General features: G+C 44.5%; 1 protein-coding gene across 1 annotated transcript in view; it reads right to left on the bottom strand.

The window, feature by feature from the left end:
• Window positions 1-389: 389 nt before the first annotated feature.
• Window positions 390-12,477, bottom strand: part of LOC115657893 (gamma-aminobutyric acid receptor subunit gamma-4) — a 96,847-nt gene continuing 84,759 nt past the window's right edge. Inside the window, exons 8-9 of the mRNA XM_030576226.1 lie at window positions 5,474-5,676; window positions 390-4,381 (exon numbers count right to left, since the gene is read on the bottom strand). Coding sequence (XP_030432086.1) covers window positions 4,094-4,381; window positions 5,474-5,676 — 491 coding nt within the window. The 3' untranslated portion in view covers window positions 390-4,093. The remainder of the gene's footprint in view (window positions 4,382-5,473; window positions 5,677-12,477) is intronic.

Below are 12,477 nucleotides of genomic sequence, written 5' to 3'. Positions count from 1 at the left end.
TATACAGCATATTTGTGGGGAGAAGTGAAAGGAATAGGAGGCAGTGCAGTGACAAATAAGCCTTTTTCAAAGAAAATGTATAAAACACGAATGCTGGTGTCATGGCTTCAGTACAGTCATTAGTCTGGTGTGCTGTTTGGTCAGCATCTCAGTTCACCCTGTATGGACAACATACAAGGACATAAAAAGTCAGCAGCCATCCCATTTTAAAACAAAAACCAGACCACAGTACATTGTTGGTTGTAATATGAACCAAGGAATTCATAATTAAGGCTGCCGTTTTTACTTTAATCTGGGAAAAAAAGGGAACTATAGGTAAAGGAGGGTTCTACCCCTAGCTCTGCCACGGACTTGCTTTGTGGCCCAAAGGAAGTCAGTTTTTTTTTAAAAAAAAAAACCCTGTGCCTCAGTTTTCCTGATCTTAAAATAGTAGAATGATCCTTACCCGTCCTTGCAAAGTACTTTGAAATTTATGGATAAAAAGTGCTGTAGAAATGTAAAATGTTAATTAATAAATACATTTGTTTATTTATTGTAATAATTGGGATGGACTCATTTTATCAAAGCCAGAGGAAACTCCTTCTCCTACTCTTAGGAATCAGCTTGATTTTGATCTCTTGTGTTCCAGTCCTTGTAATTCTATTTCCCCCTCTAAACACTCCATCTTTCCAGGCCAGATTACCCATTTTTTGCAGTATCTCATCAAATCCAAGTCTTACTCAGCCCAAGTGCTAACCATCTTTTCCCTTCCCTAGACCTCCTGTGTAATATAATAATCCTCAAGTTGAATTGGCCCAAACTGAATGTAGTTCTCCAAGGGCTGGATCCTACCAAGTGCTGAGTGAGCAGCTCTTTTGAGACGTGGAGTAACTTCCACTCTTATTGATCTGAATGGGAATTGAGGGTTCTGGGCACATTGTAGGATCGCCCCCCAGATCAGTATATACCATCATGGACCCAAGTGTAAACAGATAAAATTCCCAGGACACCTCTGCCTACTCACTCGGCACTGATTTTGCCCATTGTTATATTAGCAGAGGAGGAGGTGTATGTGTGGTGGTGGTCATGGCAGGGGAATTCTATCCTCTTTCATAATATACCTAACCATCTATCTTGCTAAGTGCTGCTGCTTACTGGATAATCATGTTTTCCATGACAACCTCCTAAGTCAAAGTATTCCAAATCCAGGGCTGTATCTGAGGAGTTTTCACTGTCTTTGCTGATGTGCATTACCTTTGTCTTCTATCATGTTTAAACCTGCCTGGAGTTTCTACTGGTGCTGGTGTCACTGGCATATTTCACCATCTGCTACCCATTTACTCCACCAAATCCTTGACGAATATATTAAGTAACGCTTCTTTCCAATACAGATCTGTGGTGCCCCCACACTCACTTCATTCTCCTCTGAGAACAGGCCTTTCCTATGATTCTGTCACTTAAGCAATTTTTAATCCATGGCAATCTTTATTTTCTGGAATAGCCTCAAAGAGACCCTACTGGGGGATCATAGAAATTAGTGATGGCAAAACACCTATCTAGTCCAGCCATCTGTCAGGACATGGTTCATTCATACAGTATATTATGTTGCCACGTCCAATCTCATTTTATTCAGTGGTGTAGTGGTAAAAAAAGAAGTGGGTGAACTAGCCTAACCTAAACTCCATATTCCTCAAATGAAAAGTGGGCAAATGTGGGTTACCCAAGTTTGCCCTTGACTACACTGCTGGTTTTACTATGTTAAGTGAGATTTCACTCCCCTTCGCTCAGGACACAGTTCCATAGCCCAACAGACTTCATCGTCAGGAAACTATTTTTATCCTTTTCTTAGACTTCCTTTTTCTACATTAATTTTTTCTAATTAGAACCCCCCCCTTGTACCACCCTCAATAATTCTGCTCTATCTTGTCAAAAGCCATTGGAAAAATCCAAGTAAATTATGTCTGCTGGGAAACCTTTATCTCCTGATTTATTCAGCATTTCAAAGAACTCTAACAGGTTACACAGGCATAATTTTCCCTTCCAGAAGCTGTGCAGGTTTGACCCTATTAGGTTATACTTAGCCAAGTGTTGTACTATTGTAGCCTTAATTAGGCTCTCTGTGAGTCCCCCTGGAAGCAAGGTAAGGGTATATTTATGAATTAATTAAACATGACATATCATTATTCAGATCACATTCAACAGTGTCAAAGTCCATCTTTAAACCAGATCAAATTTGCTCTCTAAGAATACATATCCCTTTTGGCCCTATTAGCTGTCTGGTAAACCAGCCATTCCCACCTACACTCCCTGCAGGTGTTGTCTCTCTACGTGGGACAAGCCTTTAAAGTGACGGGTTTTTCTAAAACATGCTCTTTATAAAAGATTTATTTTTAATTTCACATGGCAAGTAAATATGAATGGGAAGTCACTTTCTGCAAACAGCATTGTGGGACAGGTGCTTAGCTGGTATAAACGGGGCAGCAACAATGTACTTCAGTGGAGAATCCGGCTCTGTGTTTTTCTGCTACAGATGCAGACTCTTCCTGCTTAGCATTGAATGGCATTTTTCCCCAATCCTCACCAAGGAAAGATTGCTTCCCTCCCCAAGTTACATGGCCACACAAGTTCTGTGACAGTATGTGAGCAAGGAAACACCTACCTCTCCATGCTTGACCTGGCTAAGGGCTACTCAACATAGCAGACCTGGCACTTGCGGATGTTATTGAGTTGCTCCACCCCATCCTGAGAGCCACTCACCAGAAAAGAGGTGGGGAGTGTCAGAAAGTGGGCAGAGCCATGGCTTTCTCCTAAATCTTCCAGTTTAAATTTTCTTTCTGAATCGTAAAGATTTAAAAATAGATCTGTTTGAGCTGCCAGGGCCCCCAAAAGGACCTTGCATGTTTGTTATTCTAAATTCAGCAGGGCCTGATTCTGCCACCCTTACTCAGGTTGAGTAATACCTCAGTCCATGAGAAGCCCCATTGGTTTCAACAGGATGATTTGTGGAGTCAGATACTACCCACTGATGGAGGGCAGTAGAACTGGGATCACACTTTGTTCCCCTGAAGCAGAACTAAAAGAAGTCAGACCCTGTCTACACTACAAATAAAACAATATTAGGGGTAGGGCTGTCAAGTAATCACAGTAAATGCAAGCAATTAACATAAAGCAAATTAAATATATTAAAAAACAGTTGCAAATAATTACAGTTTTAATCTCACTGCTGAACAATAACAGAATATCAATGTAATTTTATTATAAATATTTTGATGTTTTTCTGCATTTTAAAATATATTGATTTCAGTTACAACACTGAATTCTGTGTTGTAACTGAAAGCAATGTACATTGACATGACAGAATACAACCTGGATGTAACTGGCCCTTTATAGGGTTGTATTTGTAGAGTAGATGGATCCTCAAAGGCTTATTTAAAACTTTCCAAATGCATAGTTTCATAGACTGACCAGTGTCTTGGTACCATCTGCTACAGCTGGGGACAGCTGTGGGCTACAGTGAGAGTCCCATAGCAACCCTGCAGGTGGATGCTTCAGGGAGATGCACTGGTCCATCCCAGGTCTATGGCCATGCCCCCTTTCTAGCAAGTACCCCCATCCACATTTTGAACAACACTGGCTCCTGACAGAGGGGAGGATGTAGCTATTTTCTCCTCCCCCACCTCCAGTCCTTGTGGACTTTTCCATGGCCCTTCACCAGGGTCTATGTCAACAGAAGCTGACTCAGGAGTAGAGTTGGTCAAGAAATTTATTTGATTTCCTGCAAAAATGAAAAAAAATTTCACTTTTGTCAGCACTTTCTGTGAAATTACTGGGGTTTCATTGGAAATGGAAAAAACATTCAGGTTTGTTCTTTTGCAGAAAACTGGAAATTTTCACAAGAAAATTTCCCATGGGTTGACAACCTGGTTTTCATCAAAAAGTTTGGCCATGCATTTTTTCCCCAACTGGTTCTACTCAGAAGGGGAGGAAGGGGTTAAGGTTGGGCAAGTGTCAAAAAAAAATGAATGACTAAAATGAGAAGCAACACTATTTCCCTTTTTCCTTTTCTGCAAATCTTGTTGGCCTCTGGTTTATTTCAGCACAGACTGGGGAACAGCTAGAGATAGAGATAGGCGATCCAGTACACGATGTTGAAGAGCAGGAAGGCAGTGGGGAAGAAAACCCGGGAGTAGGAGTCCAGGCGGGAGATGTGAATGCGGATGCGGCCCTCCCGCCACGTCCCTGTCTGACAGTCCTCGATGCAGCAAAAAAACCTCTCACATTCCTTCCCTTCTAGGCAAGGGGCACCCAGCTCCTCCTCCTCCTCAACCTCAGGAGGCCAGTGCATGAGGTTGTTGATATTGATGGTGGTGAAGGAGGGCATCATGTGGGCATTGGCAGGTGGCTAGAACAAGGAGGAGAATGGGTTAGAGATAAAGTAAGGATGAACCCTCATTCGCCCAGACAACAGACCCCACAACTGGCAGCCAATCAGTCTCCTGGGATCTCCTGGATGTACTAAGTGCACAGAGATACTAGAGAGCTCTACTTTCCCATCTTTCTGTCTGACTGTAATTCAGTCCTGGGCACAGTTCTGGGCCGAGAAGACCTGAGAGTGCTAATCCCCCAGCGCTGTCTCTGACATTCCATGCCCCACACAGCAGATGGTTTTCTCAGCCTGTCACATTCCTACTGAGCCCAGATGTGGTCTAGGAGTGCAGGATGCTGCCCAGATATGTTCTCTGATTTCCATCGCGTTTTCACATTTGCCATGGGAGGAAAGCGTGGGTAGTGCACTGATTATAACAGCTCACTCTTGGAGAGCAAGTATGTCTTCAGCTCAGCAGCATAGCTCCTCTCCATCAGAGCAGGGTGGGGGCTTGCAGGAGAGATCCAGAATTCAGGTTTTCAGCCTCATGCCACCTAGGAACTTGGGGATAAAGCCCTGTTTAAGGTCAGATATGCAGAACTGGTTGGTGTGTTGACGGCACCCACTGTGATCTTAAGCAAAACCCACTGAAAGGCATGAGTACAATGGCTAGATTGAATACGTTCATACTCAACAGCTCTCCTTATGTGCTCTGAAGGGCACTGTCACTTCCCTGGGCACCCCTTGCTCCTAAAGTTCTGCCTCTTCAAGCATCCCCCCTCCAGGGGCCCACCAGCCCCTCTGATGCCTACAGTCTCTAAGCTTGGCCTCTTGCACCATCACACCCCTTTGGGGTGTTACTGTCTGTCCCTCTGCCATGCCCAGTCTCCAGAGCCCCACTCTCTCCCAGTCTATTGCCATGTGTCCCTCCCTTCGGCACTCTCTGGAGTGGCACCCATAACAACATAGCATGAGAACAGGCTTTGCACCATTATGCCTTGTGAATACAATATGCTGCTGGCCAGGAGCCAAAGAACACAGCAATTCTCTGTGCAGATGGGATGCGGTGACTTCAGGATATAGCAGCGCTAGCTCCCCATCCCCTCCCTCCACCTTGTCCCTGCCTACCAGTCTGGGTTTCTTGCTGTTGTGCTCTGGTGGTTTCTTGTTTCCCACCAGGTAGTTGAGCGTGGCGTACTCCATGAGAGCAGCAAAGACAAAGATGAAGCACACCGAGACAAAGAGGTCCATGGCGGTGATGTAGGAGACCCTCGGGAGGTGCTTGCGGGAGATGGTACTCAAGGTGGTCATGGTGAGCACTGTAGTGATACCTACAAGGGCATAAAGCACTGTCAGGAGTAACAAAGCCAAGAAGAGTTGCTTATGTATAACATTACCGGTCATCTCCTTCCTCCATACGCCATCAGCGCAGAATTCCCCAGCGGCTCCAGCACGCCACTTTCCCTAACTCTCCAAAGGGAGCCAGGTCGTCCTGACTGGCCATCGAGGAGGTGAGCGGCCTGTTCTATTACTGTGTAACAGTTCTGTTGTGGGGACAGTGGAGGGCTTGGGCAGGGGAGTGTGTTCACCTGAAGTGTAAATCTATTCTGAAAGGGATGCTACAAAAATGCTCCTGTAGGGTTCTGTGCCTATTGGGATTCCCATGCCAAATATAATAGAACCATAGAATATCAGAGTTGGAAAGGACCTCAGGAGGTCATCTAGTCCAACCCCCTGCTCAAAGTAGGACCAATTCCCAACTAAATCATCCCACCCAGGGCTTTGTCAAGACTGACCTTATAAACCTCCGAGGAAGGAGATTCCACCACCTCCCTAGGTAATCCATTCCAGTGCTTCACCACCCTCGTAGTGAAAAAGTTTTTCCTAATATCCAACCTAAACCTCCCCACTGCAACTTGAGACCATTATTCCTTGTTCTGTCATCAGATACCACTGAGAACAGTCTAGATCCATCCCCTTTGGAACCCCCTTTCAGGTAGTTGAAAGCAGATATCAAATCCCCCCTCATTCTTCTCTTCTGCAGACTAAATAATCCCTGTTCCCTGAGCCTCTACTCATAAATCAAAATGCTCAGTTTATACGTAAAAGGAAGGTATAAGGGATGGGGCCAACTTGATTCAGGGACTTAACAACATTCTAACTTTCTGTCATTAAAAGCTAGAGCGAAGATTTCCAAGATGGTAGACTGATTTGGGGATGCCTCTGGCTTGAGACATCTATGGGCAGATTTTCCAAAGTGCTGAGCCTCAAATGGGAGTGGCAGTGCTCCACAACTCTGAAGATCATAGACTCATAGACTTTAAGGTACACTCTAAGTGACTCACCTAAGACCACCCCACACCAGTGGCTCCTTTTCAAAGTGCACACACAAGCATGAACAAGACACACAAGTGACAAAGCAGCTCTTGTTATCCTTTCCACAATGCCCTACCCCCACCCCTTGTAGAGTTATGCTGCAAAAGCTTCAAAGCCCAGTGTTTTCTCTCTTGCTGATGTGCCTGTAATGCCATACAAAGAATAACAACATCTTTGCAAATCATGTGGCTGCCCAGAACTCATTTCACCAGAGACAAATGGAGTTCAAGGCGCAAAAATATCCAGTTCTATTCTAAATCTAGAACCACCATTTGGAGAGGGCTCTAACTGTGGGGAAAGGAGTTCTATGGCAGGTTGTGCTCCCTTCCTACATGCTCCTGGTCTGTGCTAGGAAGAGCTTTAGCAGTTTCCAGCTGTGTGCGCTATAGGTATGCATTTACACACATTGTCCTGTCTGGGAGTGTCTTGGAAAGTCCTGGGGAGCAGACGACAGCGTACCAAAGCCATATGGTAATTTTTGTCCTACTCTCTCCCCTCACTCCCCAACCCTCTTCAGTCCCCCTCATGCTCTCCAGGCCTTTACTCATCAGGTTATCTGTGCAAATTAGATTATACATTTCTCTGGGCAATGAACTTGCCTAATTTTTTGTCTGTAAAGTGCCATCTACAGCACCATCTAAATTATTACAAATAATAACACCGCAGGCAGTGTGGCAGGGTTTGTATAGGAAGGTGGACTGTAAACAGCAAATGTTGCAAAGAGACACAAGTCAAAGAGTCTGCTTTTAGATTGTGCATGAAAACTGGTAACACATGGGTGACAAGGTAACCCAAGGAGAATCCATCTTTGGGGCTCTGATGCCTTGGCTTTTCATTGTCTGGGATGTTAGCAGAGTCTCCTTATGGAGTCATAGCCTTGGCTTCTATCACTGCGTATCTGTGACTTGAAGGGTACATCTACAAGTGGAGCTGGCGGGGGTGGTGTGGGGGGGGTGGTTCCCAGCTAGAGGAGACATACCTGCACTAGCTCTCATCAAGCTAGCATGCTAAAAATAGCAGAGTAACTGTGGTAGCACGGGGAGCGGTGGGAAGGGCTAACTACCCTGGGCACAAACTCACCCGGATCCTGTGTGTACATCCTCAGGTTGCTAGCCCGAGCTACTGTCTTTGCTACCACAACTACATTACTATTTTAGGGTGCTAGCTGTCATCAAGCTAGTGTGAATATGTCTCCTTGAGAAGGGAATTACAACCCACCAGCCCCAAGTGGAAATCCTACACTAGCGAGTGGGTCACACAAGTGAACCCTCGTGAGACTATCTCACTGCCACCTGATTTGTGTGGTATAGTACAATGTACTTCCCAATGCCAAGGACTTTGTAATGTTTTCAACAGTTCTAACACATTGGTCAGAGAAAACGCTTCCGAGTGTTCCTTGTACGGTCTTTGTAGTGTGTCTGAGCCTAGTCCTGAGCCTGTTGAGCTCAGTGGCAACACTCAATGGCGGTAGAACTGGTCTATGTGTGTGATACCAAGTCACCAGCACAACTCCACCAAAGTCAGTCTGTAACTGAGTGGAGAATTTGGCTCTGTTTAATTCTGTGATGTAAACATGGCTGCACAGCTCCCAGGATCAGACACCCAGGGGGAACTGTGCTAATAAGGGGGGAGCAATAGGAAACCAGTAGTCTACCAGCCAGATTAATAAAGAGTTATTAATGAGTTAAAATGACATATCAGATGGAAAAATTTAATTGCTATCACATGGCAGGAACATACCATGGTTATCACCAGGGTGGATATAGATGCTGGAAGTGGTGCATTTTTTCTATACCATGCAATGTTTAAACACTATCAGACATTCAATCTGAAAAAAAAATCATAAAATCACAAAAAGGGCCATAACTCGAAGTAACACAGTATAATTTTGGCCAAAATTGGCAGCAACCTTCTAAATATAATTCCTAATGTAACTATGTGTTTTGGAAAGTTTGGGAAATATTTAACCCCGGCGATATATTTTATGCATTTTCCCATATTTTTTTGCCTTCGGTCAAAGCAAAAGTCTGTACGTGACAGTCTGAGCTCGTTTATACCATGTAATACATTAAAATATTTGTCATTAGCTGTAGAATGGACTGATCTGAGAAAAAGGTTTTCTGTCTGCTACTTTATGTTTTATGAGTATTGGTTACTTTCCAATCATTACTGCTCTGGCAAGTGATGTTAATAGAGCGTATTACAATCTGAAATATTTTCAGGTCATGTTCCACTCTCTGGGCCAAGACTGGACCTATGTAATGTACGATGAAGCAATCTACTGCAAAGCACAGTTGATTAAATGGAGGAATAAAAACAAATTTGACACTCATCACTTTGAGATGGGAGTCGTGCATCATGCAATAAATTTCATGAGTGATATATAGGCAGTGTGATGCAGGAAAGTGGGTTTGAAGACATCCTTGTGGAATCAACATCTTCGGTGCTTCCATCAACAGCCATGCTCTAAGAGAGAAAGGATATAACTGTGGTGTTAGAATCCACAAACTTATGAATGAGGCAATGAACTGCTCGAAATGGATAGCACTTGGCGATTCCATGAAAAATGATGGTCTCCCAAATGATGAGAAGAGATGCATCTTGGAGAAAGCTCAAACATGCACTGAAGCATTTGAAGATGTGGAGAAGGCATACAGAGAAAACAGAGTGGCAGACTTCCCAATTGCCCAATCACTCCAACAGCTCATGGACACTTGTGTTACCCAAGGAAAAATCTGTTCAGATACATTTCTGTTCTGTTTTGGGAAAACTATGTAACAGATTTCTCCCAATTACTAATGGATTACATTGCAGCAAAGAGAGATGATAACAACCTGTCATAAACAGATAGCTAAGGGTTAATGTCTCTTTCACCTGAAGCACCTGACCAGAGGACCAATCAGGAAACTGGATTTTTTCAACTTTGGGTGGAGGGAATTTTGTGTCTGAGGTCTTTGTCTGTCTGCCTGCTTTCTCTGAGCTTTGGAGAAGTAGTTTCTGCTTTCTAATCTTCTGTTTCTAAGTGTAAGGACAAAGAGATCAGATAGTAAGTTATATGGTTTCTTTTCTTTGGTATTTGCATGAATATAAGTGCTGGAGTGCTTTGATTTGTATTCTTTTTGAATAAGGCTGTTTATTCATATTTCTTTTAAGCAATTAACCCTGTATTTGTCACCTTAATACAGAGAGACCATTTGTATGTATTTTTCTTTCTTTTTTATATAAAGCTTTCTTTTTAAAACCTGTTGAAGTTTTTTTTTACTGGGAAATTTCAGGGAAATTGAGTCTGTACTCACCAGGGAATTGGTGGGAGGAAGAAATCAGGGGGAGATCTGTGTGTGTTGGATTTGCTAGCCTGATTTTGCATTCCCTCTGGGTGAAGAGGAAAGTGCTTTTGTTTCCAGGACTGGGAACGGAGAGGGGGAGTCACTCTGTTTGGATTCATAGAGCTTGTGTCTGTGTATCTCTCCAGGAGCACCTGGAGGGGGGAAGGGAAAAAGAATTATTTCCCTTTGTTGTGAGACTCAAGGGATTTGGGTCTTGGGGTCCCCAGGGAAGGTTTTTCAGGGGGACCAGAGTGCCCCAAAACACTCTAATTTTTTGGGTGGTGGCAGCAAGTGCCAGGTCCAAGCTGGTAACTAAGCTTGGAGGTTTTCATGCTAACCCCCATATTTTGGACGCTAAGGTCCAAATCTGGGACTAGAGTTATGACATGGTGTGCAGTGGTGAGATAGAATCCAGAAGCCAGTAGGAATATTATATTTTTCTTTTCTCTGCTAGGGACTTTTTAGCAGAGAGGGTTTGGTTTTCAAAGAAACCAGAGGGAATTTTTTTTTCTGCTCTCTCTGGCAGTTTGTGGCTTGCATATTAAGCAAGAAGCCATTAAGGAGCTGTTACAGGTCTTTTGTCATGCAATAGCACTCCCATTAGGAGTCAAATACCAGCACTATATACATGCAAATAAAGTGGTTTTTCTAGTTTACGCTAGAGGAAGAAAAGGAAATAAGCGCTGTTGCTAGGCAGACTTCAGGAGGCAACAGAGAACCTGCAGTTCTGAAGATAAACACCGGAGGGCACCCCAACACAAGAAAACAGAAACCATGTCTACCAAGACAAAAATGAGGCCGAAGAACAAATCAAAGAAGCTGAACACAGGTGACAACTGGAAAAAAGACAAAAAGAGGTGGAGCTGAAAGAAAAGGAAGAAAGCATCAAACTGGCAGCCTACCAAAGAGAACAGGCAGCCAAAGAGGCAGCACACAAAAGAAAACTAGAAGAAGAAGAGGTGGCCCACCGAAGGAAACAAGCAGAAGAAGAGGTGGCCCACAGAAGGAAACAAGAAGAAGAAGAGGCGGCCCACCGCCGAGACATGGAAAAACAACAAAAAGAGATGGAACTCCAGAGGGAAGCCCACCGACAGGCCATGGAATTAGAAAAGGCTAAGCAAAACACAGCCAACCCTAACAACCCTGCGCCAATTATCGTTCCACAGCACAGGAAATTTCCTACCTACAAGGCAGGTGATGACACCGAGGCCTTCTTGGAAAATTTTGAAAGAGCCTGTCTTGGGTACAGCATCCCTGAAGACCAGTACATAGTAGAATTGAGGCCACAGCTCAGTGGACCTTTAGCAGAGGTGGCAGCTGAAATGCCTAAGCAGCAAATGAATGACTATAAACTTTTTCAAACCAAGGCCAGATACAGAATGGGGATCACCCTGGATCATGCCCGTCGGCGCTTCAGAACCCAAAAGTGGAAACCAGATGTGTCATTTCCCAAACACGCCTACTACGTTGGGAAAAATTATGAGGCCTGGATATCAGGACACAATGTTAAAACCTTGGAAGAACTGCACCTCCTCATACAAATGGAGCAGTTCTTGGATGGTGTTCTTGAGGACATAACACGGTACATACAAGATGGAAAACCCAAAAATCTCGCTGAGGCGGGGGAGATTGGAGCCAGATGGATGGAAGTGGCAGAAAGCAAAAAAGCTATGGTCAAGAGGAACGAATACCCCAAGGGGCACACTGACCATAAACCCTACAACCGAGGACAGCCAAAGACCCCACATACAACCCAAGTCAAGCCACAGATGCCCTATTCTTCCACCTCACCAGTCTCCAGTAACTCACCTCGGCCCACTGACCCATCAGATGGAAGATGCTTTAAGTGTAATGAACTGGGACATATAAAGGCCAACTGTCCCAAGAACACCATGCGAGTGCAATTCATTACACCACCATCACACCAAAGATCCCCAGGCCTGGATGCCTCTCAAATATTCTTGGAGCGAAGGGAAAATTTGAGAGTGGGCGGAAAGAAGGTTACTGCGTGGAGAGACACGGGGGCACAAGTGTCAGCTATCCACCAATCCTTCGTAGACCCCAAATTCATCAACCCAAAGGCCAAAGTGACAATTTACCCCTTCATGTCACAAGCTGTAGACTTGCCTACAGCTGAACTGCCTGTCCAGTACAAAGGCTGGTCAGGAATGTGGACTTTTGCAGTCTATGACAATTATCCTATCCCCATGCTACTGGGGGAAGACTTGGCCAACCAGGTGAAGCGGGCCAAGAGAGTGGGAATGGTTACACGTAGCCAAACCAGGCAAGCTTCCAGACCCATTCCTGTTCCTGAGCCATCCACAGAGGCCCCGTCTGTGTTACCAGAGACCCAGACAGAGGTAGTGGACCCGGATTCCATGCCAACCACTGAAACAGCCACAGCACCTCCAGTCCCAGGCCCGGAACTGG

The sequence above is a fragment of the Gopherus evgoodei genome, chromosome 9 (genome assembly GCF_007399415.2).
Source record: "Gopherus evgoodei ecotype Sinaloan lineage chromosome 9, rGopEvg1_v1.p, whole genome shotgun sequence".
Taxonomy (NCBI): Eukaryota; Metazoa; Chordata; order Testudines; family Testudinidae; genus Gopherus; species Gopherus evgoodei.
The sequence above is the reverse complement of the archived record's forward strand: the minus strand, read 5'-3'. Positions and strand labels throughout refer to the sequence as shown.